Raw genomic sequence first — 26,963 nt, forward strand, 5'->3', positions numbered from 1 at the left:
AAAGGTACAAACCATACATGCCTTTTTATGTATAATTGCAGTGGTGGTAGGGTTAACCCGGAATACAGATCAATCTGTGTAATAATGAATTATTACCTTACTGTCCTACTTTATATGCAGAATAACATTCACAGCAACCTCTTTCTGTGTGTTGAACAAATTTATGCCTACTGCAAAAGTGATGGCAACTTACTTCAATATTTCTCCGATCCATAGTTTCACCTGGGGTGGACACTCTTTCTACCCATGCAACAGCTTGCAACCCTGCCCTGCCATAGAGAATGGCTTCATAAGCAGGGAGGGAGATAGAAAGAGGGAGACAGACAGAGAGAGATACAGAGACACAGACAAGAGACAAGCAGACGAGAGTTAGAGGCAGATGAGAGAGAGACAGATGAGAGATAAGAAAGACCAGAGAAAGAGGCAAACAAGAGAGAGGCAGACAAGAGAAATAAAGACAGACGAACAACAGGGACAGAGAGAGAACATGTTGCGTACTGATCAACCCTCTGATGCTGTGTAGGCACTTGACCCATGGCCAACGGTATACTTGCAGTCTATGTAACCTGATAGAGGACCTGCAAGAGATTGCCCTTTACTAGCATAGGCTTTGAGAACACAGAGTCACCTTTATGTGATGAGGAAACATTGGAGTAGAACCATGTTGGGTGGTGATGTATTTAAATCCATGTTAGAGTTGGTTGGGAAGAAAAAACAAGACACTGGTAATGTGTTTTTTTGTTTTTTGGGGTTTTTGTTGTATCAAAGTCTATTCCTTGAAAACGGTTAAACAGGGCTGTAACTGAGAGTAGTAACATGTCCGAGTCAGTGGCACCTTACAAATTTGTTACATATGGTTACTGTATTAGCAGGCCAAGCATTCTTAGCCTGTTTTGTGTCATGGACTCTGTAAGTCTAGTGAATCTTGTGGAAGCCTTCTCAGATTTATGTCGTTATTCTTTTTTCCCCATTCATAATGGAAGGAAATGTTAAATTTCAGTTAGATTTTAAGGAAAATAAGGATTAATTTTCTTCCATTCAAGTTTAAAGTTCCCCTCAAATCTGTCCACAGACTCTGGGGTTCAGATCCCTTCAAATCTATCTACAAGCCCTATGGTACATGGATCCCAGGCTAAGAATCAACCCTAGAGCCAGACATTTTTTCTGGGTCTGACAAGTATGCCTTACTCTCCATGATCTCTGTATGAATCCATTTAATGTTTTATCACATGTGACTATAGATCTCCATATGATCCTAGCTAGCAATGACATTTGATATAAAAAGTTTGATAGGAAATCAAGGATGGATCAGTAGAAATACATTTGTACTAGTAAGGAAAAGTTAAATAAGTCAGTACCCTACTTATAGAAAGTATGAGAATATGTCCATTTTTTGTTGGTGGTGGTAGTGTTATGTTTTTTTAACCCAATCACCATAAGACTGGGGAGTTAATTATTTTTGTTGATAATGGGTAGGTGGCAAAATATTTATTGCTGTAAGGAGAGAAGAGGATGTTACTTAGGACTATTAGATTATCTAAATTCAAATTATTGTTATTATAAGTCAATTAAATGCATAGACTCAGTTTTGCTTATTTTGTTTCTTCATTGGTTTGAAAAATGTTAGTCTGGCCTCTTGATGAAACAGAATGCTTTAATATCTATCAAGGTATTTTAATCAGTATTCACACTGATTTCAACTGACTACAAAGCTGCATGAAAATAAAACTTAACAGGCATTTTAATAAGCACACTTTTCTCCCTTTATATTTTCTTTATTCTTGGTGTCCACTCAGAACCTCTCGTGAGAATTGGAGGCTTTCTTTGGATCTTTACCAAAGTTTTGCTCCTGTTAATTCTTCCCCTAGAGTCGGAGGTAGAGTTGCAGGGATGCAGAGAAGCAAGAGGAGGATAACTGGGAACATAGTAAATAAGAGCCAAGTTACCAGCTCCAATTAATATATCACCTCCCTTTCCCCATCACAAACAAAAAAAAATACACCAATAAAGAGAGAGGAAAAAGAAATCTCTACAAGCAACCAAAGAGATCAAGGAGCCTCTGTGTCATTTGAAACTAGGCTGAAGGAGAAAAGGGTATGATCTTCTTGAGCTGTCCAGGGTCCTAGGCAGAACAAAACAGAGAAGCTGTACCTGCTACCCATACAACTTTTTATCCAGTTATTACCCAGATGCAAATTAGGTGAGGTAGAATAAAGGAAGGTGTGATAATTGAAATTTAACAAAAGGGCAATTTTCCAAGCAAGCTATCATTTATTAATGGGGCATGTAGCCGGATAATAAAGGATGGGTCAGCTGGCCCTGCCTCTGTCCAGAAGACCTCGAATTGAGGGTGTAATGCATTTTTATAACTTAGAACAAAAAACAGCACAAAAATCTTGAAATTGGCCAGCCTTATAGAGATGAGAGATTATTGTGACATCAAAGAAAGTAGGCATAGTTCAAGGTGGGATGACAACCACCTCTCTCGATCTCTGAGAAATACTTTTGTGAATTTTCTGGGGTCTAGCTGAATCCTGAGGTTACTGGTAAGGGCAGATTTAGCAGCAGCTGGGGAATTAGATAACATCACCTTAATTGTTAAAGATCAGATAAGGTTATGTAGTTTTAGCTTCTCAAGGATACCCCACAGACCTTGCAGGAAGTGCTGAGATAATGTGTTATGAGAACATTTAGAACAGTTTTTCTTTAACAAGCTTAAGCTTTAAGAGAGGGAAACTGAACTTTAGCCATAGGAGCTGCTTCACTCAAACATTAGAAAAAAGACTTCAGGTTTGACCGAACATTATAGAGTAAAATCAAATTTAAACTATAGGAAAAGCCCATTACCTGAGAAGTAGCCGTAGCAGCTTCATCAGCAGACTATAGGATCGTCATAGATCTAGAGCTGGAAGGGACCTGAGAGACCATTGGATCCAACTCCTTCATTTTACAGATGAGAAAACAGCCTCAGAGATGTTAAGTGATTGCTCAGGGTCACTCAACTAACAAGTGGGCAGGGTTAGGTTTCAAACCAAGGTCTTCAGACTGAAGACCTTAAAGAACTAAAGAAGGTCTTTAGTGCCCTGTAACAACCCACATGGCTTACTCCTCATAGACAAAGCAACTAGACATGCAAGGTGAATCTACACTAACAGTGTTATTAGAAATAGCAAATAATAAATTATAAATTATAAATTAAATTGTTATTTCACCATATTATCATTTATTTAATAATAAATAAAAAGAGAATCAAGATGCCTTAGAATCATACAGATTCATGCAAAGATTCAATTTGGTTTAATTCAGTTTATTTATTTAAATTTTATTCAAACAATTCTGAATTTAATGAACATCAAAAAAGAACCATTTCCATATACAAAGTAGAAAGGGAAAAGAATCCTTGTTCTATATAGTTTACTTTTTTGGAAGTAAATAATAAATTTTAACATGTGACTTTCAGAGATATCTCTACTTGTCAATGTTTCCCTCTGAACTTCTTTTATTTCTCTCCTGTGCATTTTATTTTTTTAATTAATTTTTTAGTTGACAAACATCCTTCTTCTTTTCCTCTCTCCCTGCAAATGAGAAAAAGAAAAACAAAACCTCTGTTACAAACCTGTATAGTCAAGCTAAACAAATGTCTTCACTGACCATGTTTTTTAAAAAAAGTCTCATTCTGTCCTCAGTACTTCACCTCTCTCTCAGGAGGTGAGTACCATTTTTCATGAGTCTTCTGTAATTGTAGTTGGTCAATACACTGGTCTGAGTTCCTAAGTTTTTCAAGTTTGTTTTTACATCATTGTCACTTCCTTCTGTATCAGTTCATGCAAATCTTCTTAAGTTTCTTCCAAACCATCCTTTTCATCATTTCTTACAGCACAAGCATGTTCCATTTCTTTACCATAACTTGTTCAGTCAGCCATTCCTCCTTATTTCCATTTCATTGTTGCAACAACAAGTGCTACTATAAATATTTTTTTATGCATTCTCTCTTTTGGAATTTGGTTAGTTAATTAATAAGCATAACAACTCACATTTATACGTGAGCGCTTTGCTCACAGCAGCCCTGGAAGAGATCTATTATTCCAATATTATTGTTCTCATTTTAGAGATGAGGAAACTGAAAGTCAAAGAGGGCAAGTAACCAACCCAAAGTCCCAGAATTAATTAGTGTCTCCACCAGAATTTGAAGCCAGATATCTCCTTACTCCAGATCTAGCACTCTTTTAATTACACCATATTGTATATCTCAGGTTGTCTTACTGTATATATACTGATTTCCATTTCATGTCCTGCATCAAAAGCCAAGCCTATAGCCCTTTAACTTTATCTAACATATTAGAAGTAGTGGCATTTTCTCTTCCTATGTGTATATTTTAGTTCAGCACAGAATATCCTCTTTCTCCTGGCTCCAGTAAGGTCATTCTCAAAGCCCACCATCAGTATATCTAGTCCCATCTTACTCCCTTAGACTAGGTCATTTCATAGTCAATATCAACCCCCCAGAAATCAGGTGTTAGAAGAATCAAAACTCCCTAGACCCTAGGAGTCAAGTTGCAATGTATAGGACACTAGGTATTAAGGAAATTACAAAAAAAAAAAACAAAAAAAAAAACCTTGGATCTCTTCCATGCTCAGACTGTCAGGAGGCAGAATAAGTTCCTCATTTCCCTATAAAATAGAAATGAGGCAACTACGGCTTCCCAAAGGTGTTATGAGAACTAGGAGAGATGAGGTATCATCAAGGACATCCAGACGCTTCTGTGTCTACATAAACTCGGAGTGTTGTAGGAGGAAGTGGAAAGTATTTCCTCTGGAACAGCCTTAGAAAGTACATGCCAAATATAATTAATTTTTCAAGGATAATGCTGAGGTTTATTTAGGACTTTTATTAAAAAAAAAAAAAAACCTTGATCAGGTATATAGCCAATGCGATACCCCCAGTGACTGCTATGAATATGCAGGTGAATTCCCAGGTTTGAATTGCAAGATATAACAGACACGCTCCATTGAAGGTGAAACCAAAATATTTATTCCAACAACAGAAAGTTAAATCCATCATAGCAACACATTATCAGTGCAGGAGGCACTGGCATCCCCAAGCCTTCCCTCTGTCAGGTCTCCCCACAAACAAGTTCCCTTAAGCAAAATCACTCCTCTTATTCATGCTAGCGGCTGCTCTCTCTCTCTCCAAGCTGCAGTTCCCACTGTCTTTCTCCAGCTCTGACTGCTCTGACTTCCTGCTCTACCCTTTTGGCAAGCTCCGCCCACCATAGCCTCATGTGACTCAGGTAGGTCACATAGGCCTATTAATGGATGGGAAAAATCTTCCCGTTGCATTAACAATACGTTAGGTCTATGTATAAGTTATTCCATTGAAATACATATTATATATATATATATATATACATATATATATATATATACACACACACACACATATATATGTATGTGTACATACATATATACTGGTCATAGGACATTGACATTGGAAGGGGTTTAAAATTCATCTAGGTCAAATCCCTCTTTATACAGGTTAGGGAACAATGACAGAAGCATATTGAACGTTGTCAGATTGCCAAAGATTTTAATGGATAATTTATATTTGTATATAAAAATAATATTCTGAGAAAATTGAAAGGATGCCTATCATTTGGGGAATGGCTAAACAAATTATGGTACATGATCATGATGGAATATTTTCGTGCTATAAGAAATGACAGGCAGGATGATTTTAGGAAATCCTGGAAAGACTTACATGAACTGGTCCAAAGTGAAGTGAGAAGGACCAGCAAAACACTGTATATAGTAACAACAGTATTGTTCGATGAAGAACCGTGAATGATTTAAGTATTCTCAGCAATATAATGATCCAAGATGATCCCAAAGGACTAAGGATGGAGCATACTATCCACTTCCAGAGAAAAAACTGGTATGGTTTGAATACAGACTGAAGCATACTATTTTTCACTTTCTTTCTTTCATTCTTTTCCATTTATTCAAGTCATCTTGTACAAAATGAATAATATGGAAATGTTTTTACATGATTGAACATTGTAGAACCTGTATCAAATTGCTTACCATCTTGGGGGGTGGGGATGGGGGAAGAGGGATAGAATTTATAATTCAGAAATTTTAAAAAAAAAGGTTAAAATTTTTTAATATGTAATTGGGGAAAAATAAAATATATTAAAATATATAGTAAAAGGAATAATATTCTGTTTATTACTGGCATTTCAGAGTACAGTGTTTATACATTAATATATGACACCAGTTAAGGATAGAGAAAGTATTGGAATCTGGCTATCTGTGTGCTATATTATGTTACCTGTATGTGTTTATATAGTCATCCATATGTGCATAATCATTATACTGATGCACTTTAAATATTTTAGACTTTTACTTTTTTCACTTTTCTCACTCCTATATGCCCCCCAAAAAGAAAAAAAATCTTGTAACAAACACATATTGTCAAGCAAAACAAATTCCCATATTATCTGTATCCAAAAATGTGTATCTCATTCTGCAAATTAATCCTTCACCTCTCTGTCAGGAAGTAAGTAGCAGTATTCATTGTCCATCTTACCGATATGTTTCTAATTAAAATTTCAAAATAATGAACTAATGATCAAAATATCCGTATGTATTTTTTTTTCATTTTAAGGTTTCTCAGCTAAGAGATGAACAGATATGTCACCTTGTGAAAATGATACGTGACTTCACAATCCTCTTTTATAGGGTAAGGGCAAAATGTTTGAACTTATCTAAATATTCAACTTTATTTTTCTTGACAACAAAATGGAAAAGTTGTCTATGGCTATCAAATAGAGAGAATATAAAGCTACCTCATAGCAGCATTGCTATTTTAGGGGAAGAAATCAAACTTCCCCAACAGAGAGTATGTATTGGTCCATGTTTGACCAAACATGGCAAGGCTGACAAATCTTATGCCCAACTGTCTTTCAAAGGATCATAGATACGGAGTCGGAAGAGATATTAGAGATCATCAAATCCAACCCCTCCTCATTTTATAGAAGGAAACTGAGGCCAGGGAAATTAAGTGACTTTCTCAGGGTCACATAGCTAGTAAATGCAAGAGTTAGGATTTGAACCCAAGTATTCCTGACTCCAGACTGTGTGCTCCATTTTCTACTTGCATTTCATGTAGAATGAACTAGTGTGGTGAACTAGGGGGAGGAGAGGTTACATTGGGGGAGACTGCCTTCGTAAAGTTAATAAAAATGTTTTGCTCTTAAGAAATACTTTTAGACCCACCCACCCTAGTAGTGACTATGCAACAGTATCACAGTGTTGGCTTTTATATATTGTACATCTATTGTGCACTTGATCGCCATGTTTACTATAATTAAAAAAGATGGCTTCAGTTGGAGTTAGAGCATTTGGCAATTTTTAGCATAATCAGATGAAAGGTATACATGTACTTCCTGGCTCATTACTAGGTATCCCCAATGAGGTGCCCTAACAATTGTTTGTACTATCATTTGTATTCTTCTATTTTCGTTTGTTCTCCCAGAGAGACTGGTTACAGAAAATCTTCCATTTTGTCCATCCTGTAAATTTGAAATTTTAATACTTTGCCAAATGAATATTAAGTCTGTGTGTAATTTTCAGTTAATATATGCTGAACAGTATTTCTGGGTTTCTGCAATTTCATCCTGCTGATTGAAAGCCACAGTGTTCTCTTTAAATAGTCTGTGAGTAGGATCATATCTGACAGAAACTGTCAAAATGTCTTTTGAAATGGCATTGAAATTGTTCGTGTGTTGTACCTAAACAGAATACTTTCCATACTGGTAATGCATTGAATATTTTTAGAGTAGGTGTAAGATGGTGATGATGATAATATTAATAGCTGCTGACATTTATATAATACTTTATAATTAACAAAGTAATTTTATATACATTGTATTATTTGAGCTGTACAACAACCCGGTGAGTAACAACAGCTAGCATTTTTGTAATGATTTAAGGCCTGCAATATGTTTTATATTTGTTCTTATTCTAACAACTTTGTGAAATTAGTCCAATTATTAACCCAATTTTATAGTTAAGGATACTGAAGTTTAGAGGTCACACAGCTAGTTAAATGTGTGAGGGAGGATTTAAACTTAGGTCTTCTAGACTCCCAGTCCAGTGCTCCTTCACCACCTAAACAGTATATCATCTCCATTTTCCAGATGAGGAAACTGAGGCAGAAAAGGGATAAAGAACTTGCTCAATGTCATAAGTAGTGGAGCCAGAACTCAAAGCCAGGTCTTCTGAATCCGAATCTAATATTCTTTATACTGTACCATAAATCTTAATGCTTTAAACCAGATCGAGGCAGGAAATTGGAATAAAATACTGCCCATGAGAGGAAGATATCTTCTGGGTTATTGAAATTTGACTTAAGAGAAGGATTATATTTTTCAAAAAGTGACCAGGCATAGAGTTCTCTTGGTAACACTTCATTGCATTTGAAGTAAAATCTCATACAGTTCTTATATCCCATTTTATATAATAAGATGACTCTAAGCAAAGAATGAGAAAGGTAAACAAGGTATAAGATTATGAAGCGATTGTGTCAAGTGACAGGTGTTTAAGAATCTTGCCAACATCTGTTTCTAAAGATTAAAAAATGCAAATCTTTTCAAATTCTCGTTAGGATATCATACTTGTGGATAACTTTGAAATTTATAAATTTGGTTCTTTAGCAACACAACTGTCATGGTAGTTGGTAACATAAGGTCACATAATTGTTTTGTTTAAGTGCCGCAAAACAGGCTCAGCTCTTTATAGACACTATAAGGTGTACAAACGCTCTGACTGTGGTCAGTGCAGAAGCAAGATAACTGTATGTCGCTTGGGGGAGAATAACAGAATGACATACTTCTGTCCTCGTTGTCAAAAGGAAAATCCTCAGTCTATTGATATAAGGTAAGATATTCACCTTCAGTACAGCTTTCTTATAACCCTGCCTCGTAAGAATGCCAAGAGGATTAATAAGAAACTATATCTAATATTGATTAGTCCATTGTGAAGAAATCAACCGTTGAATATTTATTACTTAACACAGTGCCTGTGTTAGGCACTGGGGATTCCGAGACAAAAAAAACGAAACAATCTCTGTCCTCAAGGAGTTTACATGTTAATGGAGAAGATGGCAATACATACATACAGGTATGATACATATAAAGTAAATACAAGGTAACCATAGATGGGAAGGCACTAGCAGCTCACGCATCAGGGAAGGTCTTCTATGAGAGTTGGTCCTTGAGAAAGATAAAATAGCCTCATAATAAAGTCAGAAGAATATTTCTTCTGGAGGTTTTATGGTCCAGATTCCTGTCCTCAGCTAGTTTAACACCTGTAACAGATGGTCATTGGGTTAATTTCCAATTCCTCAGCTAAATTACATCTGTCTCATGAGACAAGTGCCAAGAGATCTAGCGCTATCATTTTGGAATCTCTGTGGAGCATGGATTGGAAAGGGGAGAGATTGGCTATGGGAGAGAATTAGAAGAGTTTATGTAAGCCTGTGAGGAGGGGCTGAATAAACCAGGATATTTGGAGTGTGAGTAGAGGGAAAGGGATGGATATAAGAGATGTTAGAGAAAAGGAATTGACAAGACTTTGGTGAAAGTGAAGGATAAGATTGTGATTGGAAAGTTGGTGTCACCTTTGACAGAAATAGTGAAGTTAGGAAGAGGGATGGGTTTAAAAGGAAGAAAATGATTCTAGGAGGCAATTGGAGATATGAGTCTGGAGGGTAAGTGAATGAGGACTGGATGTGTGTTTGGGAGTTGCCTAAATTGATGGTTGTTTCCAGAAGTGATGATTAATCAGTCATTAAGCATTTATTAGGCATTACATATCACTCAAATAGTGAGAAAAGGATAGAACCTAGGACATAGACCTGGTGTTTACTTATGCATAAGGAACAAGATACAAGTGATGATCCTACAATGGAAACCAAAAAGAGTTAGTCTAACAGGTGAGAAGATAAATCACAACAGAGAATGTCATGAAAACCTCAAGAGGAGAACGTATCTAGCAGGGGGTGATATTTGATACTATTAATCACTGGAAAAGGCTATTGGATTCAGCAATAAAGGAAACCATTGCTGACCTTGGGAGGAGACAGTTTCTATCTAGTCATAGAGACAACAGACAGATTGCTAGGGATTAAGAAGTGAATGGGCAGTGAGAAAGTAGGTATTGAGTCTCAGCTTTTTCTAGGTGTTTGGTTGTTAAAGGAAGGCAAAGTATAGGGCAGTAGCTTGAGGAGATGGTGGGATCAAGTAAAGGATTTTTACAGGCAGGAGAGGTTTAGGTATGTTTTTAGGCAGAAGAGAGGGAGTGGATTGGGAAAGGGTGAATGAAAATCAGAGGAGGAATAGGTGTAGTTAAAGAGCCAAGTTCTTGGAGGTGATATAGAAGAAATCAAGAGCACAAGAAAATGAGCTGATGTTGGAAAGAGAGGCTCCCTCATCCTCATCTGATAAGAGCAAAGGAGGAGAGAATTGGTGATGATACTAAGGTGATTTGAAGTATAGAACTAGGGATGAGAACTTGCAATGGGTTCATTTTTTTCAGTGAGGTCTGAGGTGAAGACCTTTGTTGATAGGGATGAGAGAGAAGGGTAATATGGGGGCTTGAGAAGAGAAGGCTTAGAGCAACCTATGTGGGGAGTCAGATAGAGAATTGATTAGAGCCAAAGGATTGACTCTCAGCAGTGAGGGTCCAGTTGAAATTAGGGAGCACAGATTTCTAGGGGACTCAATTAGCACAGGGAAAGAACAGAGAAGACAGATGGCAGAAACAGTCTAAAGCAGGAATAGGGTACCTGTGGCCTCGAGGCCACATATGGCCCTCTAGGGCCTCAAGTGCAGTCCTTTGACTGAATCCAAACTTCACAGAACAAATCCCCTTAATAAAAGGATTTGTTCTGTAAAACCTGGACTCAGTCTAAAGACCACACCCAAGGACCTAGAAGGCCACATGTGGCCTTGAGGCTGCAGGTTCCCCATCCCTGGTCTAAAGTTTATATTTTGAAAGAGATAAACAGAGACTAGAGATGAAGACCAAGAATGGATTTAGGAGAGATGATCTGGAAGGACAGGTAGATATGGTCAGAAGGGAATTTCAGAGTTATGCATCATAGAGATAGAACTCTTGTGGGTGATGACATGATTAAGGTCATGGATGTCCTCAATATATCAGTGAGTGTAGGTCATTAGAGCTGAGAGCAGTGAACTAAGAAGCAAGGGTATTTGAAGGGACATCTGTGTGTAAGTTGGAAGTCTTCAAGTTTGTGGATAAGGATCGAGATGGATAAGAAAACTGTGAGCCAGATACTGAACGCTTTGATGACGGGAGAATGACCTGGGGACTGGGCACTAATACCCACCAGGATCAGGATAGAGTGACGTATGTGGATAGAGTGGATTTCAGAAGGAGGAGAGTTAACTGAATAAAGGTGGTTGGGGGAAGGCCTGGAAATCGCAACGAGGAGCAAGAAACATGATTTTACAGATGTATCTAATTATAGATGTACATAATGAAGGATCTTTCTATTGTTCTTGTCTCTGAAATATTCGAAACCTATGGACAAATTAATTTAGAGTAGACCTGCTTATAATGTTGATTTTTAAATGTATCATCTTACAGCAAGCTACCCACAAGAAACAGTCTGATTGGCTGGCCATGTAGTAGGGGACTGTATCCTAATGAACATGTTGCTCAGAAAGCTGAAGAGGAATGGACATGTGCTGTCTGCACCCTAATAAACAAGCCTTCTGCTAAGGCATGTGATGCTTGCATGACTTCAAGGCCCAACGGTAAGATTGAGTCTGAGTTTCTTTGATCATTCTATTTGCAAGACTGTTAATTATACAAAGTCAAGTATCTGTTTTACTCTTTCCTGCAGTTCAATAGTCCTAATATAAGAATAATACTTTCTTCCTGAAAGCTCAAAGGAATTATCCTTAATTTGAGCAAGTCTCCATCGAACAAGTATTTATTCACTACAGTATATGTATTTCTGCATGTAAACTATCTCCATAGGGATCTGTAAGCACCTGTTTTTTTTTTTCCCCCTTTTTATTTTAGGGGGAGGGAAAACATGCTTGTGCTAAAACAGTAAGTTCTTTTGTATCTCAAAAATTGAGACTATCACATCTGTTCTCCTCCCCTGTTTCTAATGAATTATTCAATAAAGCTTTGTTTTATGCAGATTTCAGCAACTTTCTAGTTTGTTATTCAGTCCAAGTGTTATAAATTGAAAGGGAGGTTTTCTAAAAGAATGTGTTTGCAGGTGGAATGGAAAAATTCCTCCTCTCTTCTTTATCTTCCCCACCCCCTTGTTATTAAAAGCTTTACATAGACAATTGTACTGATTTCATTGAAATCCTTCAAAATAACTCTTTGCAACTTGCAATCTTGTGTGTTCAGAGAAATGTAAAACCCTCCATGGAAACCTGTGATTAAGACCCATCTCATTGATGTTGATTCTATTGTGCTCTCAATGTGTTATTTTCCCCCTTCAATTAGACCAGAACAAGTTCATTCTTGACTTATGTTCTCCCATACTTTGTAGGCTGGAATGCCGCATCTTCCTGTATGGGCTAAGGAAGCAGGCCTTGCTGAGAGCAGAGCTTCACAGCTTTGAGTAGAAGCCACCTTGATGGCTCTTACCCTCTTGTTCCCATATTACAAAGCATTAAGAGTCCTAAGATAACAGTAACCTTGGGCTTCTAAATTTACTTCACCATTCAGAACATTCTTACTCTCTGCTAATAGTCTTTCTTCCCATTTTCTTTGGTAGCCTCTATAGCAGAGATATAGATCAGAATAACATCCTGGTAGAACATGTTCTTAACACAGGTTCCAGATACAAGGAATTATGGTGCAGTCTCTGATTTTCAGTACAGCAATATTTAATAAATGTGAATAGCCTTTTTCATTCATCTATATTCATATTATTTAAAATAAGGCTTTCATTATAAATCCAGTTACCCGTAGAAACAAGGCTTATAATACCATTCAGATCCTGTCCCTTTATGAACCATAATAACTTAAACACCTGTACTGGTTTCAACTGCAGCTCCTTTGGAGAGAGTTTTATAAAACCCGATGTCACTACTGCTGTTTCTGTAGTCTCCCCAGTTCCTAGAAGCTCAGTATTACGTATGGAGTCTTGGAACATAATGAAAGGCAATGGGAAACTTTGTAAATCCCATCTGTGGTACCATGAAAGTAGATGAGAAATCATGAAACTCAAATGATAGTCCTTTTACTAACTACCAGGTGGTACAGTGAATAGAGTATTGAACTTGGAGTCAGGAAAGGTCTGAGTTCTATTCTTGCCTTTACACACCAGTTGGGTGATTCTGAACAAGTCTCTTAACCATTCTCAGCCTCAGTTTTCTTATCTATAAAATGATATAATAATAACACCTATCTCACAAGGTTAATGTAAGGATCAAACAAATTAAGACATGTAAATCATTTTGCAAGCCTTAAAGCTCCATATTGTTCAGCCATTCAATCGTGTCCAACCCTTCGGGGTCCTGTGGACCATCTTCATCATCCCATAAACCCTAGCATGCCAAGTTCATCCGACCTGAGGGGCTTATCTTCCAATTCCGTGTCTTTTAGCATTTTTAACAATGCTGTCCACGAGGTTTTCTTGCCAAAGATCCTGGAGTAGTTTGCCATTTTCTTCTCCACTTTTGTGTAGGCAGAGGTCAAATGACAGCCCTGGGGTGTCACACAGCTAGTAAGTGCATGAGGTGAGATTTGAACTCTGGCCTTTTTGACTTCAGGCCTGGTGCTCTGTCCGTTGTGCCACTGAGCTCCCCCAAAGCATTGTATAAATCCTATTATTATTAACTAAAAGTAGTTAAATTTGAAGCACACAGAGTAAACTTTGTGCTCTCAGTAAAATATGTTATTTTTCAATAAATTCTTTTTTTTTCTTAAAAGAATAACCAGCAAAACATTATGCTAGCATGTTTATAGCAATTTAAGGTTTCTAAAGTGCTTTACAAATATTAATTCACTTAATCATCACAACAACCCTGGGAGACAGGTGCTATTATTATCCCAATTACAGCTAAGGAAACTTGAGACAGGTAGAGGTTAAGTGGTTTGCCCAGGGTCACACAACTAGAAAGTGTCTGCTGTTAGATTTGAACTTAGATCTTAACTCCAGGTGCAGGGCTCTGTCTACCTAGCTTCCTCAATATATTATAACTTCTTTTCTTTCCGTTTCAAGATGCAAAAGCAGAGGAGGATGTCGATAATTCTGTCGGCTATGACAACAATTTGATGAAGTATCCTTGTAACAGTTTTGTCAAACGCCATCCGGAAGTGAAGATCAACCGGAGAACTGCATTTGGAATGACAACTCTGGTTTTGACAGACTTAAGCAATAACTCCAGTTCTTTAGAAAGCATCAGAAACCAAAACACGAAGCCCAGTGGAGATTTTCAAAACTCTTCTGTTGGTGACATTTGTTTTAGTGACGCACAGCATCCCTCCAAGGAGAAAGGAAAATATATGGCTCTACCATTGGACAAAGTCAGTGGATCGCCTGTATTTGACTCTCAATCTAGTTTATTAAGTCCAGCATACAAAAAATTAAAGACTAACCACTCATTTCCAGAGCTCAATAGTTGCAGCCCTGGCTTCTCAAGAATGTGTAATCCTCCTTCCAACAATGGCCCTGCTTCTTTCAGGTATTTCTCTTAAAGTTCTAATAGGGTGGTAGTATAAGGGAGTAGTGGCTACAGAAAGGTTTCATAGAGAATATTCATTGATGAAACAGCTGGAATTGATTGTGGATAGTATAAGTCAGTCTTTGAGGGATTCCAATTATGTTAACCAGCCTTTCTCTTTATTCTCTCTTCTGGTACTTCCAAAGATTTAGCAATTAAAAAAAAATCAGTGACCATGGGAGGAGGCAGTTTCCATCTAGTCATAGAGACAAAAGCCAGATTACTAAGGCATTAAGAAGTGAATGGGCTATCAAAGCTTTAAACTGCACTCAGACTTTTGGGACACTCTGCATATGCTACTTGACTCTTGGAATTTGCCATACTCATAAAAAAGATAATTCTTCAGGTTTATCATAATAAGTCGTGACCTATATATACTTTTCAAGTGCTCAGCTACTGATGGAACTCTGAGAAATCCTGAATGTCATAGCCACTAAAAAGGAGGAAGGTTGGTGCGGGGATAGAACGTTGAAGCTTGGTCACTTCCTAGCTGTGGGACTCGGGAAAAGATATTTAACTTCTCTGTGCCATAGTTCCATCATCTTTGAAATTAAGGAATTGGATTTGTTGTCTTGAAAGGTCCCTTCCCAAGTCTAAGTTGATAATCTTATGATCCCATCTTTAAAAGAAATTTTTTTTTCTTATTGTGGACTTCAGAAAAATGACATTTCAGCATACAAAGAACAGAGAAAAGGATTGTGTGTGTTACTTTGAACAGGTTTTTGTTTTGTTTTTTGTGGAGAAGTATCTATTAAATACTGTACTAACAAAATTGATTGAAGGCTAAAGGAAAAAAGGATAGCAGAGAATGAGATGGCCAGATAGTGTCATGAAAACAATGAACATGAGCTTGGACAGACTTTGAGAGGTAGCAGAGAATAGAAGAGCTGGCATGCAATGGTCTGTGGAGTCACAAAGAGTCAGACACAACTGAACGACAGAACAACAACAACATTCTGCTTCTCTGTGGTCCCTTCCAAACTTTCTACTTGCCTATATTTTTTAAAAAGCATTTCATTGATTTTCTTCCTTTTTTTTTCACTATCATTTTCTCCCCCTCTATTCCCTCCCCATCAATTTCCCCAATGGAAACCCTCTCCTCTGACAAATAAGTATGAATTCCATCCTTATTTCAAATGAAGACTTCACTCCTAAAGCGTATACTCTGTTTTTTGATTCTGTGGTGAAAAATATGAAAGTATATTAATTAACATGTTGTTTTAGATTAGCTATGGACACCAGTGATATCAAATTCAAATAGAGATGTGGACCACTAAACCATACATTAGGATTCTTGTATGCTACATATTGACTTAGGGGAAAAAAAACCCCACATATTAACATAATACACACACACACACACACACACACACACACACACACACACACACACACATATATATATATACACACGTATATACATATATAATTAATTGATTGATTTTAGTATTTCCCAATGACATTTTAATCTGGTTCAAGCCGTACTCTGGAGTGTTGTTGGCTGAATAAGCCTCTTGCTTGGTACCTCTGGTGTACATTGTGATAGACCAAGCTCCAACCACTGCTTCCTGCCAGAAATCCTTTTTTTTTTTATTTCTGGGATCTGAGATTTCATCAATATGGGCAGTCCTTCCACCAGTGCAGACCACAACTCTTCTGTGTCTTAGACAACTGCCTTCCTGAGATGCTATTGTGAGCCCCCCCACCGCAAACCCCAAAACTCATTAACCAGTATTGAATCTTCTGGTGATTCATTGGTCAAGCAGACTAGCCCTCTGGAGACAATCATAGAGTTGCATTTGTAATTGAAACTCTTTCATCTTGGGTAGATCTTGCAAGAGCTTTTCTTTGATGAGCTTGGGCTTCAAGGTCTCAGGGTCTCCTCCATTCCATTAGCATAGAACTTCAGTGGAGAGCCATACAACATCATTATCAACAACCTATAAGTGATGATCAGCATTCCACTTGCCTTAGACTTCTCTGTCATGCTCTTAAGTCTAGACAACCAATACAACAATCACTAAAACCCTGATATGTAGTGTTTGCTAATTTTTGAGGTATAAATACTCACACTAGGAATTTAAAAACAGGTTCTGATTCAAGCTGGCTCCAGCATACCCCTACTTCTTTATCTGAAGGCTCTCATTTGTGGTCAGTATACTTTATTCACCAGAGAAAGACACTTACTAAACTTCTTTTAAAAATGATTCCTTTTTACTTGTTCTCCAGGTATTTAGGTAGGGTGTGCTCAACACTTTAATAGATGCTATGCAAAATGTGAAATAAGTAACCAAAGTAGAGCCTGATTTAATGGAGCTTACATTCTGGGTCAGTCATTCAGTAAGCATTTATTAAGTACTAAATATTTGCCAGGCACATGGTGAAAGCACAAAGGATACAAAGACGGTCCCTGCTCTCAAGGAGCTCACAGTCTAAGATGGGGAGACAACTTACAAACAAATTATATGCAAGCAAGATATAGACAATAAATTAGAGATGATCAATGGAGGGAAGACATTAGCATTAAGAGGATTTTTTTGAGTAGATAAAGTATATATTTCAAAAAGAGACAGTGCTTAAGATGGGCCATCTAAATACAAAATGACATTTTTTTTAAAAGATAGTTTTTAAATTATTTTTATTGATTTTGTTGTTGTTGTTGTTAGTACAGACTTGTTGCTTCTAATGCTTCCCCCTTCCTGGGCCAATGAGATCTTTCCTTATAAAAAATATGTATAGTTAGGCAAAACATATCTACACGTTGATGATACAAAGATGTATGCCTTATTCCACACTCGTCCACCCCCACCCCCATCATGAGGCGAAAAGTATGCTTTATTTCAGTCCTCTAGATCCACATTTGTTCCTTGCATTGATTAGTTTTGAGATTTTTCCATATTGTTTTCCTTTGTATCAGGGGTCCTTAACTTTTATTGAGCCTTTTGGCAGTCTAAAGAAGTCTTTGGATCCCTTTTCAGAATAATGCTTAGTTGCATAAAATAAAATACATAGAATTGCAAAATAAACCAGTTGTGTTGAAATACAATTATCAAAATATTAAAAAGTTCACAGATGGCAGGTTAAGAACCCCGATTTACGTTATTGCTTGCATCGTGTAATTTGTTCCCCTGGTTCTGTTTGGTTTACTCTAAATCTGTTCCTGCAAGGCTTACTCCATGTCTGAATTCTTACTGTCCATTATTCTTATGGTGCAATTGAGTACTCCATTATATTTACATAGTCCAATTTGTTCAACAAAATAGCATTTTTTATTGGATATGGATCTGCTAATGGAATTCCTTTTCTGACTAGTCAGATTGGCTACTCTTGAACAGCTCAACAGACCTGCTATAGCTAGATTGACTTCCAGGGGTCATTAAAGCTTAATTCTTGACTAATGACAGTTCTATTATAGCTTATTGGCTTATACCAAGTGGCAACTCTCCAACTTGTGTGATACCACTTTTACTAGCTTAAACAGTAAGTTCTATCTCCAAGATGTTAACACCTGGACAAAAGAGAGCACCCTGACTCACAAGTCACTGTTTGCTGGAATCACAAAAAATTTGTTCTTTTCAATCTATTAATCAACATTTATTAAGCACCTACTATGTACCAGGCACTGTGCTAAATGCTGGGAATACAAAAAGAGGCTAAAGACAGTCCCTCAAGGACTTCACAATCTACTAGGGGAGACAAAATGCAAACAAATATATATAAAATGAGCTATCTACAGGATAAATAGGAAATAATTACCAGAGGGGAGACATTGGAATTGAGAGGTGGATTTTAGTTGGGGCTTAAAGGACTTTTTTGGCAGTATGATAACTTTCCTTGTCACCTCTATACCTATCCTTTGGATAAAGTTGGGAGATAAATCATAGAGATGGGACTTTCAGGTGACATTTTTTCATAGGGCCATTTGGAGCTAGAGAAAGGATCTTAGAAGCTATCCAGTCCATCCCTCTTATTTCTGAGATGAGGAGAAGGCCCTGAGAGGTTCGGTGACTTGTCTTGGTCCCGCAGCTAGTAGGAATCACATGTAGGATTTCAACCTAAGTCTTCTTGGCTCTATCCACTCCACTCCACTGCCTCTCTGCAGTACCCTTGGCTCTAATGAGACTCCTGGTTGTAATCTTTCATAAAGGAGGGACATGGCCAGAGAGCCGACCTGGAAGCTAAGAGGAGCTGGATTGAAGTCCTGCCTCTGGCACATACTGGCTATGTGACCCTGGATAAGTAACTTAACCTTTCCGTGCTCTGGGCAACTTTTAAGTAGCAGAGAATTTATTTGGTATTTTATTATTATTTATTAATTATTATAATTATTAATTATTTATTTGGCACAAGGATTTTCCTCACCTGGAAGTTCTCAATACTAATAATAAGAATGGGGCAGCGGCCCTGCCCTCCCCACTCCAAAAAACAAAAAAAATAAGGAGGAGAATAGCAAATTTTTACATGGAACTTTAAGGTTTGCCAAGCACTTCAGACAAACTAGGTCTTTTTATCCCCATAACAACCCTCAGAGCTAGGTGCTATTTATTATTGCTCCCATTTGGCAGTTGAGGAAACAGGGTGGGGAGAAGCTAAGTGACTTGTCAGGGATCACACAGCTGGTAAGTGTCTGACTGAATCCAAACTCATGTCTTCCTGACACCAGCCCTAGTACTCTATCATCTATCTGCTTTTCCAATAGGATAAAATCAAATCTGATTTAGGAAACTGCCCCTCTCCCTGATTTAGAAATGTGTCTAATACTTGAAAATAACCTCTGAACATCCTGCTTGGCTCCCTATTTCAGAGAAGAGAGAAATAGCAGTCATTCTTAAACACACTGAAATTATGTGAAATTATTAAATGTCTCTATTTTTATTAACTTGGCAAATTGTGAACAGTCTAATTAATTGAGGGTTCAAAATCAATAATTTAAAAATCATTTCTTTGTAAACCCAGTCAAACTATAAGATTAAACATGGCATAGTGTACTCTTTAGAAATACTGGTACATTGTGTGTGAGTTGACTGTAGCTAAGCCCTGATTGGTTCACTGCAATCTGTCAAGGTCAAGTAGCAGAATAAATATCAAGGGATGAAATAAATTCATCCAGTAGGCCTTGTACATCCGGTTACTTTACAAGTAAATTACTGTCATTTGTTTACTCTTTTTTCTCTTTGTCTGGAAGACACAATGTCCATCTTTTGGACAAGATTCCCAGAAGAAGCTCATGAAATCCTACTCACTCTACAAGGTGGTAGCCTAATCACAGATTTGGTTACCAGTTCAATTTGACCTTAATAAGCATTTGAAATGGTAGTTGATTGAATTGTTACTATCATATTCATTATAGATATAGTCATTCTGTGAACATTACCCTTTTTCTATTAAATAGAAACACCGTTTTCCATTGTGATCTTTAAAAAAAAATAAAAGTATTTCATCAAACTAGATTAAAAATTAGGTGGTTGAACCAATTATTTTACTAGTTAAGAACTGTGAACTGTTTTTAACAAGAATTTTTTTAAAAAAATATTTATTTATTTTTAGTTTACAATATTCAGTTCCACAAGCTTTTGACTTTTAAATTTTTCCCCCTTCCTCCCCACCCTCCTCCACAAGATAGCGTGCATTCGGATATAGGCTCTATTTATATATCCATATTAAACATATTTTCATATTAATCATTGTAAAGAAGAATTATAACCAATGGAATGAACCACGAGAAAGAAGAAACAAAACAAAAAAGAGAGAGAACAAATAGTATGCTTTGATCTGTGTTCAGATTATGTAATTCTTTCTCTGGCTATTAATAGCATTTTCCATCATAGTTGTCTTAGAACCTTGCATTGCTGAGAAGAGCCAAGTCTATCAAAGTTAGTCATGGCACAATGTGGCTGTAACTGTGTACAATGTTCTCCTGGTTCTGCTCCCTTCACTCAGCATCAGTTCAAACAAGCATTTTAATAACTAGAAATAAAGCACAGTAATGTGATGTTAATGTATAGTTTTTTCTTTTTTTTAATAGAAGAAACAATGTTCTGAACCAATCAAAGTATCATCACTTTTAGAACCAAAGCTCTTAACCTGGGTTTTATGAACGTGTCAGTACTGGGTTTAAAAAAACCCACAACATTCTGATAGCTATTTTAATATATTTGGTTTCCTTTGTAATCTCGTGTATTTTATACATTTAAAAATATTATGAAGTTATAAAAAAAAAGGTTAAATAACTCCTGCTCTAAAACTTGAAGGAAATTTAGAGACCAAATGTAATTCTATTTCATTTTACAGATAAGTAAACTGAGGCCCAAGACAGATATGTAACCTAAGGAGGTGAAAAGACTTTCAAAAAACTCACAAAAGTGACGTTTTGTATTCAGTGGCCTTTAAGGTGATGTTCAGATGGGCTTATTTAAATCCCTAATGCAGTGTCCAGTACTTGGCTTTTACCTGTCTTCTTTGGTTCTTTTCTGTTACTGAGGACTTATATTTAGCCAGGTTTTAATTACCTGAGCAATCCCCTTCCTTTTTCTGGGCCTCAGTTTCCTCACCTTCAAATGAAGGGGTTGGACGATAGCTGTATCAGTAAGATGCTATGATTTATTTTGTGCATGAATATTTACGATCTAAAAGCAATGTTTTAGTTTTGAGTGAAGTTCTTAAGCCTACTTCTTCCACTCTTTCCTCCATGTTTTGTTATGTGTACTCCTCTCGCACATACCAATTAAGAGAAATGACACAGCTCCTCCAAGCTGCTCACGATAAACTTGTTTTGGGTAGTTTTCTCTTTACTCTTGTGTTTGTATTTCAAAGTTCCTATCCAGCTTTGGTCTTTTCATCAGAAATGCTTGCAAGTCCTTGATTAATTAAAAGATCATTTGTTTCTCTCATATTATTATACTTGGGTTATGGGCTAAGTTGTTTTTGGTTGTAAGCTTCTCTCTTCTGCCTTCTGAAATACTGGATTTCAAGATCTCTTCATAGAAGGTGTCACATCTTACGCGATCCTGACTGTGGTTCCTTCATACTTGAACTTTCTAGATGATCATGGTATTTTCTTTGGACATGGAAGGAAGCCCAGGATTTTGACTGTAATATGCCAGGGATATTTTTTCATTTGGGGTTTCTTTCAGGAGTTGACTAGTTAACTCTATCTTTGCTTTGCCCTCTGGTTCTATTGAATCTGGGTGATTTTTATTTATGATTTATTGAAATAGAGTGTCCAAGCTTTTTTTTTTTTAAATCAGATTTCAGTCCAGTGATTTTTCAACTATGTCTCCTTTACCTGTTTTCCAGATCTTTTTTTTTAATCAGATATCATTCTCTTCTATTTTTTTCAGTTTTTAAAATTTTGCTCCAATATTTCTTGCAATCTCATAGAATAATATATTTCTGTTAGTTATCAGGGAATTCATTTCTTGGATAAGGGTTGCCACTTTACTTTCTAAGTTACTTATTCTCATTCCAGTTGTTTTTCCCAAAGTGTAATTCATATAGTCCTGGTGGCAAGTCCATTTTCTCTTTAAGTGTTAGGTATTGTGTAGTTACTCCTTCTTTTTTGGGAAATCTCTAGATTTGTAGTAATTTCTATACTGATTGGTATTTTCTTAGATTTTATCATCTCACTTTAGTTTGAGAATTGGGATTTTACTCCAGAGCCAGGCTCTGCCCTTTGCTTCATTTTGGCCCTGCTTGGTCTTAACCTAGATCTGTTGGGTTCATCGTCTGGTTGTTGGGTTCATCATCCGCCTCCTGGGGTTAAGGTCCCCGGATCTTTAAGGTGGATTGTCAGTGCCATTTATTGTTTCTCAGGGGGATTTGAGAGCTCCTGAGCCTATGCTGAGCAGTTCTTACTTAGCCCTGTGGTCTGAGCACTGCAACATTGCGTTGATCCTTCTATAGTTTTCGACCTAGGGCTAGCCTGGGTATTTCTCAGAGAATTTCTCCTCTCCTGCTTCTTATAGGCTACAACTGTAAGAGCCTTCTTACCCATGAGGTTCTGGTTAATGTTTTGTTCAGTTCCGTCATGGAAAAAATCACTTATTCCAGTTTCTCAGTGAATTTCTTGATCATTATTCAGTCTAGTATGAGTTTGAGTCTTTTGCAGTAGTCCTTATATGACAGCTTGGTGAGCTATTCCGGTTCAGTCAGCCATTTTGACAGGAAGTTCCACTGTTCATGTCTGTTGATTGTTAAGTTCAAAATAAAAAAAGAACATTTTAGAAATGAAGACATTTAATTAGCTACTCTGTAAGATCCCTTTCTGATCTTAGACTAACAATCAATAGGATTTATCTCAGTAATATTAGATTTTGAATAAAATCAATTTGAAAATATAGGTTTTTAAAATAAGCCCTAAATTTAGTATTAGTAGTTTTATTTATTTAAAAGGGCCTGTGAGCTCATCAAACAGGCAGTCCCTTTAGTGATACAGATTGCAGTCCATCCATGCCTGCTCATTTTCTGTGACATTAAGCTATAATCTAAAAATATTCTGAAGCATGGGTTATGGTGAAATTTTGTTAGAATGAAGAAGTCTCTCACTGTAAAAGACTTGGGATCCACTGAGATGTTATTCTTGCTCCTTGTACCATTCTAAAAGAGAGTAAAGCACAATTTAGTTTTAGATGCAAAAGATATTAAGTTCATTATGGTATTTACTATTTTTAAAAATGTAGCAATTCCTGAGAAAAGTCTCTCTGGACATTATAGATAAAAATTTCATATTATTATCATCATTATTATTATTGCTGACTTTTTTTATTTTAAAGGGGTACCTCCCTTTGTGGTTTTTTTAACCTTTGGCTTTAATAACTGGGAAGCAGTATTTCCTGACTGATCCCATAAAAGACTAAGTAAGCTATTAAAACAGCATTATGAAAAGATATAAAAAATTTTTAAAAATAGAGAATCATGATCATAATGAAAGTATCCATTTCAAAGAAAGAATTCTGCAAACTGACATTAGAAAGACCTGCCTTGGGTCTTTCCTTTTGTTCCCTGTACATATGTATTACCTCTAGATATCGTTGTCATAAAAATAAAATTTCCCTAGCAGCTTTATAAAATAGCCATCTCTATTCTGCTAGCCAGACTTTTTTTCTGAGATATGATTGACACCATTAAAGCGACCTTGATCAAGGAGAAATGTGGAAAATCACCCTTAACTGGACAGTAAAGGGGTTGTTCTCTATGGTCAATAAGAACTCTTTATTAGCATTTACTATGAGGTAAAAAATAATCATTGGAAAAGATTGAAGGGTTTTTTTGTGGGATTTGGGGGAGGCAAGAAAGAGAAAATAAAATGCTTGGTAATTAGACAAAAATAAAATTTAAGAGAAAAGACGGCTAAAAGGGGAGAGAGCAGAAATTGAGAATATTTAAAAGTCATAAAGTAGCAACACTTCAGTGTGGAGGAGGGCAAGAAAAAGGAACATAACCAAATGTAGCCATTCTTGTGTCTTAGATGAAGATTTTAGTTATCACCTTGCTCTTCAGAATATTTATTGTGGCCTTTAGGTAAAGAGAAATCTTGGACATCATGAAAATCATTTGCAAAACGGCATAGAAAAGATTTATGCCATTTACATTCTTGTCTATGGCTGACCAGAGGTCCATTCCTCACCATTTTATTAGGAGTTGGCTTCTTGTAGGTAGGGGGCAGTGGTGGTGTTAATGAACCCGTTGGAGCAATTAAGCTGGAGTTATTTTGTAACCTGTCATTTCAGTGAACTTCAAGTTAACAGGACAGATAACACTTGTACCAAAAATATTAACAGTCCTCACTGCCGTAAACACAACCTCCTCTGCGTTCTCCGAGTTGTGAGGAAGGATGGAGAAAGCAAGGGCAGGCAGTTTTATGCTTGTCCTTTACCGAGAGGAAGCCAGTGTGGATTTTTTGAAGTAAGTATAAGGTTCATTGAACATTACTTAATAAAGATAGTTAAAAAAAAATAACCTTTTAAAAATATTTGCATATATTGACTACAGGGTAATTAGGTAACAGTTTTCCTCCAAACACCTTTGAAGATTTAAAAAAAAATCACTATGCTTTCTGAAGACTAGATAATGAATAATTTAAAAATCAATGAGACTCAGCAAAAAGTTTATTAAAAACGCCGTTAATAGGACTTATCACATCCCTCCTCCACAGAGCTTTTCAAACACTAATTTGTCCCCATGAGAAAAGTATTATCCTTAGCTTATGTATAAAGAATAGGATTAAATGATTTACTCATATAGCAAATCTGAGATAAGAATGTCACAGTCCTGATTTCCTGTACTATGCCCTTCTCTTCCCCCCGCCCCGTGTGTGTGTGTGTGTGTGTGTGTGTGTGTGTGTGTGTGTGTGTGTGTGTGAGTAATAAAGGATGGGAGAGAAAATGTGTGGTTTTACGCTACAGGAAGCTTTTATAGATATTGGACATTTAATCAATGCTAGTGACTGACAATATTACTACACTAGAATCTCACTGAAACATTGTAGCCTAAAATGCCACAAAGATATGTCCATCTTAACCACTATCTCCCCTCCCCGCTCTTTTGGATAAGGGGAATTTAATATTGGACTATGTACTCAAAATTCCGCTTTAACATAATATTGTCCCAAAGTAGGCTATATTTGGATCATTAAGTCCTGCTTTCAAATTCTGCCTGTAATACTGACTAGCTGTGTGACGATGGGCAAAACTCTTTAACCTCTCTGAGTCTCCCTCACCTTATAACAGAGTTATATGAAGGAATTGAACTAGATGGCCCTTAAGGTAACTTCAGACTCTAAAGATATAACCCTGAAACTGGATTTATCTTTATATATTCATCATAGATATTAATCACTAAATATTTCTTAAGCACCTGTTATGTGTTAGATTCTGGGTATGTCTTAGACATTACATCTTGTGGCATGAATGCCAAGACCTGCCTTACAGTCAGGATACAGTATAGTTTTCACTAATACCTTTATGAAAGTAGAGGAAAACCTGTAAAAAAATGTTTTTGGAAAAGCTAATTAAAATGGGCAATTAATGAAATCATCCAGGAAATTTTACCTGATTGGGGAAGATGGAGAAAAAAGGGCTAACTTTTTTTAGGCACCAAGCTCCTTGGGTGCAAGAACTCATGTCTTTCTAAAGCTATCATAATGTAGCTATTCCCAGATATTATACGTATCATTATATCATCTTTATAAGCCTTGTAATATCTCTTTGTTTTCTTTTTCAGTGGGCTGATTTATCTTTTCCATTCTGCAACCATGGAAAACGCTCAATCATGAGGACTGTGTTGAAAGTTGGTCCTAATAATGGAAGAAATTTTTTTGTGTGTCCCCTCGGGAAGGATAAACAGTGTGATTTCTTTCAGTGGGCCCCAAATGGACCAGGAATAGAGATCATCCCAGGATGCTAATTGTTTTTGACTTGTATAGCTTATCTGGTTCTTAATTTCTTAAAATGGTAAACAAGGTATTAGTTCCTTTTTTATTTAATTTTGCTGTTAAATAATAGCCACAGTTCACTGGGAGTGTCACTGTGATGCTTGAAGATTATTGTTGATAGTCCAGAGATTTTAATAGATTTCTTCCAGCCTCTTCTGTATATGTATGTAATCTTCCCCGTACTCCTGCTCTATATTACTTTTTCCGCATGAGGACATTATATTCTGTCAAATATAGTAATACCGCCTGTGTAATAAATGTATTTAATGATAAAAATAAAGCACTTTTAGCATAATAGTAATTATGGAAGCCTGAACTATGACTGGAGAGGGGATATCTAACTGACATCTTTTTTAGCTATATCTGGCATCTGTTCTTCACCAAAGGGACAAAGCAGAGAGTGATGATGAAGCAGACAATAACAAGAGATGAATTTGTATTCCAGCCGTGCCAGTAATTCCTGGTATAATCTTAGGCAAGTCATTTCACCTGTAAGCCTCAGTTTCCACATTTGTAAAACTAAGGGAGTTGGACTAGATGAGTGACCTCTGAAGATGGACAATATCCATTGACAAGACATGTCTCGAACATACCACCATCATTCCTGTCACACATTTTTACTGAACCCTCTTCCACTTCACCTCCATCCTGCCCCCTATTCTCCCTCCCCAAGCTCTGTGCAAGTTCCCAGCCTCTCACTGAGCATCTCTTCCTGACAATTTTAACTGTCACCTAGGCTCTTTTGGGAAAAT

At 36.8% G+C, this 26,963-nt stretch overlaps 1 protein-coding gene across 1 annotated transcript in view; it reads left to right on the forward strand.

Annotated features, from left to right (window-relative positions):
- NEIL3 (nei like DNA glycosylase 3) overlaps positions 1 to 26,451 on the forward strand; it is a 67,968-nt gene extending 41,517 nt beyond the window's left edge. Inside the window, exons 5-10 of the mRNA XM_036764622.1 lie at positions 6,665 to 6,739; positions 8,771 to 8,937; positions 11,671 to 11,840; positions 14,279 to 14,702; positions 24,509 to 24,683; positions 26,001 to 26,451. Of these exons, the coding sequence (XP_036620517.1) occupies positions 6,665 to 6,739; positions 8,771 to 8,937; positions 11,671 to 11,840; positions 14,279 to 14,702; positions 24,509 to 24,683; positions 26,001 to 26,183 (1,194 nt within the window). The 3' untranslated portion in view covers positions 26,184 to 26,451. The remainder of the gene's footprint in view (positions 1 to 6,664; positions 6,740 to 8,770; positions 8,938 to 11,670; positions 11,841 to 14,278; positions 14,703 to 24,508; positions 24,684 to 26,000) is intronic.
- The last annotated feature ends 512 nt before the right edge of the window (positions 26,452 to 26,963 follow it).

Source organism: Trichosurus vulpecula, chromosome 6 (genome assembly GCF_011100635.1).
Source record: "Trichosurus vulpecula isolate mTriVul1 chromosome 6, mTriVul1.pri, whole genome shotgun sequence".
NCBI lineage: Eukaryota > Metazoa > Chordata > Mammalia > Diprotodontia > Phalangeridae > Trichosurus > Trichosurus vulpecula.